Source organism: Solanum stenotomum, chromosome 4 (assembly GCF_019186545.1).
Source record: "Solanum stenotomum isolate F172 chromosome 4, ASM1918654v1, whole genome shotgun sequence".
NCBI classification, from domain to species: Eukaryota; Viridiplantae; Streptophyta; class Magnoliopsida; order Solanales; family Solanaceae; genus Solanum; species Solanum stenotomum.
Genome location: NC_064285.1, coordinates 46622574 through 46628363, shown reverse-complemented (window position 1 = coordinate 46628363; position 5790 = coordinate 46622574). Strand labels below are relative to the sequence as shown.

Below are 5790 nucleotides of genomic sequence, written 5' to 3'. Positions count from 1 at the left end.
AAACAATACCTGGAGACATCACAAGTAAGACATTCATCAAAGAACTGCAAAATTGCAAAAGAACATTGATTACTTGTTTTACATCTATTTAGTTACCTCACAACTATCAACAATTGGCATAAAAGTTTAGTAGCTTTGGAGAGTGCTATAATTCTTCAATTATTTATTTCAACAATTAATACTTTGCCCACAATTATATTACTTGTCCTAAAAACTAATCCGTTGACCAACAACTGAACACAACTGTCAAACAACTGCAGTAGTTGTTGGGACAACTTCTATAATCGTCCGATAACTACAGACAGTTGTTGGACAACTTCTATAATCATCCCATAACTATAGACTGTTGTTAGACAATTTCTATATCTGACAGAGATGTTTATTTATTTCTACAAACAACTTCAGCAGTTGTCCAGACAACTATGAAAGTTGTTGGCTGAAATAATCAAATTAGATTTAATAAACCTAGCTGAAGAATGGACACAAAGTAATTTTTATACTTATCAATAATGCTCTTTTGAGTTAATTTCAAGATCAAACGGAACCAATGCAATGCAATGCAAAAAGTTCAAAAAATTTTGGTATCCATTTTCACAAATTTTTCTTGATAGATCTTCTCATAAACCACATATATGCTTACAAATTAAGAATGATGAGGATGAAGAAAAAGAAGAAGAAGGGAATTGAGAAGCATACTTCAGCCTCGTTGAAGACTTGGTAGTTGTCCTTCAGGCTCGTTGTTGAAGACGCTGCAGGTGAGAAAAAAGTACCGCCTTTTTTCTTCTCATAATATTTTAGTGAAATTTTAGGTATTTTGAGGTAAAAAATATAGGGTAAAAGTGTAAAAGTTAAAAGTTTGGGGCTGTTGAGGAAAGATTTTTTAATTTCAATAATATTAATTATATATTTGTCACTTCTACCTAATATTTAAAACTTGGAGGACTCCTACCTAATTAACAAACTACTTTGTCACTTTTAATACACTTCCCCAGCTAAGACTAATAGAGCGACAAAGGCGGATGTCCGGAATGGGCATGTGTCCTTTTTGTTTTGTACTTGGTGGATTTGGATAATAAACCCAAAATGAGTTTGTACTTTTTTTTTCTACTCCTGATTTATAAAACACTCCCAAAATTTGATTAAAAAGAAATAGGTTGTGTATGGAAAACTATATATGTCGAGGGCCTCAATTTATTTTGACTACAAAAATAGGGATTGTCTTTACTTACATGACTTAGAACTAAATTAATCATTTTTGCGAAATGTATTAATGACCATTTCAATCCTTCATTAGATCATGAAACTTACATAAATATGTTTGTATTAAGAAAATATTTATCATTTATAGCAATAGCATATTTTTTACTTGAGCACTTATAATACATTTTTAATACATATTACAAAGAACAATTTATAAAAACATATAAATTTTATTGATAGATAATACATTTATCACACATTTATAATACATTGTCAATTTCTTACCAAATAAATATAATATATTTTGAAACACTTATAATACATTTATATTCATGCATAATTTACTTTTAATACATATTGCAGATTTATCATAGTATTGTTATGCATGGCGATTATAAATAAAAAATATCAATAATTATTTTTCCTTTATATATTAAGGAACCAAAACCCATATATTAAGTATTTATTTATTTTTATTAGAAGTATGGTAACTATGTGAAAAAAGCAAAAATTAAATGTTAGATATGTAAGTGAATATATATATATATATATATATATATATATATATAGTTGTGTGACATAGTCTTGACTTAACAAAAAAAAAGGAAGAGAAACAGATTTTTAGGTAATTTGTGGAAGGAAGACCAAAGTAAGAGTAACGGTGTTGTGGACATTTGGTTGTTTTGTTTTGACCATCTCCTCCCCTATTAACGAGTGTACCAAACCTTGAGGAGGAGAAGGAGAAGGAGAAGGTAAAGGAGAAGGGGATCGGAAGAATGCATCCGTTGAATGCAGTGGCAGTGGTTCGAATGGCAACGAGGAACGGGGCTGTCCCACCTGGTCTGGGGGCAGAAATAGCATTTGGGACGGTGTCATGGTTTGTCTACGCTGGGATCTCATGTGTCTTAGTACTCTTTGCTGGAATTATGTCCGGATTAACATTGGGTCTCATGTCTTTGGGTCTCGTTGAACTTGAGATCCTTCAACGAAGTGGCACCCGCTCTGAGAAAGACCAAGCAGGTACGTATATATAAAATGAATTCATGAGATGTACATTTTTATATAAATAAATACTACTTTTTTTTTATATTTTTCAGCTACAATCCTTCCTGTTGTTCAGAAGCAACATCAGCTTCTTGTCACACTACTTCTTTGTAATGCTGCTGCAATGGAGGTGAACTCTCTCTGTCTCATTCACTTTATGCTCTCTTAATATATAGTACTAATTTCTCAAATCTTTTTTTTTTTCAGGCCCTGCCTCTATACCTGGATAAGCTTTTCAACCAATATCTGGCCATTATACTATCAGTAACTTTCGTTTTGTTTTTTGGAGAGGTAAATTGCATGAAAATCTGGATTTCTCACCATTTAAAATCTATCTATATATATATGCTATAAATGTTTGTTTTTTCTCAGGTTATTCCTCAAGCAATATGCACAAGATATGGACTTGCAGTAGGTTCTAACTTTGTTTGGCTTGTTCGTATTTTGATGTTCCTTTGCTATCCTATTGCTTACCCCATCGGAAAGGTAATGAGTGCAGTATTTTAGAATTGAGTGGCCGGGGAGTTTATTAGAGTAAAATATGGTGTCCATGTTCATTGTGTGTTTGCAGATCCTAGACTGTGTATTGGGACATAATGAAGTACTATTTAGAAGAGCTCAGTTGAAGGCCCTTGTTTCAATCCACAGTCGAGAGGTTAGTGTGTGTGGGCGCGTATGTATTTTCCTTTGGGAAGCGATTATTTGTTAATAGCAAGTCTGTTTCAGGCTGGCAAGGGAGGTGATCTCACACATGATGAGACAACAATCATTAGCGGAGCACTCGATTTGACTGAGAAGGTACTCATATCAATATTCTCATTCTCCCACCTACATCCTCTCTCTCTCTCTCACACACCTTCTTCCTTTCTTCTCAAAATTGCTATTCATAGACTGCTGAGGAGGCTATGACACCCATCGAGTCAACATTTTCATTGGATGTCAATTCAAAGCTCGACTGGTACCTTTTTTTACTTCTCAACATATATATGTTATTATGACTCAAGTTACACAAATTCTTTTTCTCATTGAAGGGAGGCAATGGGAAAAATTCTTGCACGGGGTCATAGTCGTGTTCCTGTCTACTCTGCAAATCCCAAGAATGTTATTGGACTTCTACTGGTGACCTCTGAATTCTCACCGTCACAGCAACTTTTAAATCTTATTTCCCTAACTATTCAATTTTCAAAATGATTTTAGGTAAAAAGTCTTCTTACTGTAAGGGCCGAGACAGAGACACCAGTTAGTGCAGTTTCTATTCGCAGAATTCCACGGTATTAATGTTTTGCATCTATATATATGAACTACAGTTATATATATATATATATATATATCCTAACAGCATTGTATCGTCAGTGTTCCTGCTGATATGCCTCTATACGACATACTTAACGAGTTTCAAAAAGGTAGCAGTCATATGGCTGCAGTGGTGAAGGCAAAAGGGAAAAGCAAAAAGCCTCCCTCACAGAAACCTGAAGCCAACAGTGAAAATTCTCTAGAAACTGCTCCTCTTCTTATGAAAAAGGACGGGAAGTCAGATAATGTGGTCGTTGATATTGACAAGGCTATACTTCCAGCAGTATATACATCAGGTGATGCAGTGACAAATAGTGTGCTTCATTCATCAGATGATATTGAGGATGCTGAAGTAATCGGTATTATCACCTTGGAAGATGTATTTGAAGAACTGTTACAGGTAATTTTTTAAAAAAATTTCTTACTCTGTCACACACTTGGCTATAACAGATGGAACTTACATTTTAGAAACTTGTCACTGGTGCAGGAGGAAATTGTGGATGAGACGGATGAGTATGTTGATGTACATAAGAGGTGCTTGAGAATCGGGAACCTTAGTTTAACCTGATCAGTATTATTGATGTTGAAGAGCATATGTTAATGTTCTTTCCATTGTTTACAGGATACGTGTGGCTGCAGCAGCTGCTGCTTCATCAGTAGCACGAGCACCTTCAATCCGGAGGTTGACAGCTCAAAAGGCAGCTGTAAGTACACATTAATAGAATAGAACTCTCCTGATAGATGATGTAAAATTCTTGAAGAGTCAATATTCCACATGTATTATAATTTCTTGAATTGCCAAAATCTGGATTCACAATTTGATATTGGTAAGACATCTCGACTGCACCTGATTCAACCACATGTTATATGTAAAGCTAGTCAAATAGTAGTTTTATCTCCTTACACGTTTTCTGGATTCGACAGGGAGGCCAAAGTAAACAAGGACAAGCACCTAAGAAGTCGAGTGAGGAAGTTTCCAGCTCAAGAAGGATACAAGGGAGCATTGACGAGCCTCTACTGGAAGACAAGAGATAAATGGATTGCTGAAATCCACCACGTCTATTTGAGAGCGCAGAGTATTATAATTGTTTTTCCAATTCAATTTATGATTTTGTGACAACATATTTCTTTTATGCAAAACTTCCCCATTGTCCATAAAATGTACTACTAGTTACTATGTTCCTCTTATTGATTATGTTCACCACTTTTCGCTTCTCATAATCATTCTTTTACTCGTCTGGTTAATTGAACAATATTTGTATCAGAGAACATATCTTTCTATACGATCTTTGACGCAATATTAGTACTATGTTTTTGCATTTGTCACAGTAAAACTAGCTAGGAACTACAATTGTGGGATGAGTTTATCAACTGTATGCGGAGCCGGGACGGGTATAAAATTCCTAACTTCAAATTAAACTACTCTATTTCTTTTGAGGGAAAAGCAAGGTTTCTCATTTCTCTGCTGTTAAATTCTTCAGGCTACCATATTCCCCTTATAAAATTCTCTTTCAATTGTTTATCTCCTTTACTCTTAAGATATTTTATTACTAGACACTAGCACGGGTCCAATATCTATTTTTTTTTAAAATTTTAATTAATGTGATATAAAGTTAATTCAATTTTAATATGATTTTTAGGTTTTTAAGTTGTTAATTACTTTTTGTTTGCTCAAATTTAATGTGAAGATGCCCATTAAGATGTCCATAATTTAAGTATTTTTCGTCATCGATAGTTCATTTTTCACTCAAAGTAGTTACAAGATATAAACAAATATTATCGACATTAAAAATAATAAAGTTATAACTAAAGAATCTGAATTTAAAACTAAAAGTCATAGCTAAAACGGATCCCATAATTTTGAAAATATTATACACTAATTAAATTAAGGGAGAACAAAATAAATAATTTTAGAATTTTTTTTCCCGAAACAAACTGAAGCAGGCACGCCGACGGAGACGTGTCTGCTTCAGCGTGAACTCTTCGAAAATATTATACACTAATTAAATTAAAGTAGAACAAAAAAAATAATTTTAAATTTTTTCCCCTAAAACATGCTGAAGCAGGCACGTTGACGGAGACAGGCACGTCGACGGAGACGTGCCTGCTTCAGCATGAACTCTCTCCTATATAATAAGGGAATTCTCTTTAGATTTGAACTTTCTTGATATCCATTGAAAAAGCTATTTAGTATTCCCTCCAACCAACAATAGTTGCCCACTATACTATTTTAATTTGGGATGTCCACAATAC

General features: G+C 33.9%; 1 protein-coding gene across 2 annotated transcripts; it reads left to right on the top strand.

Moving 5' to 3' along the window:
- Positions 1–1797: 1797 nt before the first annotated feature.
- On the top strand, positions 1798–4758 carry LOC125862086 (DUF21 domain-containing protein At4g14240-like). 2 transcript variants are annotated; one of them, XM_049542077.1, is made up of 13 exons: positions 1798–2220; positions 2298–2374; positions 2452–2535; positions 2617–2730; positions 2816–2899; positions 2971–3042; positions 3135–3202; positions 3276–3363; positions 3442–3515; positions 3598–3937; positions 4025–4071; positions 4160–4241; positions 4462–4758. In XM_049542077.1, the coding sequence occupies exons 1-13, from the start codon at positions 1977–1979 to the stop codon at positions 4570–4572; spliced, it is 1485 nt and encodes a 494-aa protein (XP_049398034.1). In that variant the 5' UTR covers positions 1798–1976; the 3' UTR covers positions 4573–4758. The 2 variants fall into 2 exon arrangements, with proteins under 2 accessions (XP_049398034.1, XP_049398035.1); XM_049542078.1 differs by lacking the exon at positions 2452–2535 and having other exon boundaries at positions 1965–2220; positions 4462–4597.
- The last annotated feature ends 1032 nt before the right edge of the window (positions 4759–5790 follow it).

Bases quoted from the DNA above. Each gene is read 5' to 3' on its own strand.
- LOC125862086 (XM_049542077.1), top strand. From the start codon at position 1,977: ATGCATCCGTTGAATGCAGTGGCAGTGGTTCGAATGGCAACGAGGAAC. The intron at 2,375-2,451 runs GTGAACTCTCTC...TTTTTTTTTCAG, and splicing joins GTAATGCTGCTGCAATGGAG to GCCCTGCCTCTATACCTGGA. The intron at 3,043-3,134 runs GTACTCATATCA...TGCTATTCATAG, and splicing joins CACTCGATTTGACTGAGAAG to ACTGCTGAGGAGGCTATGAC.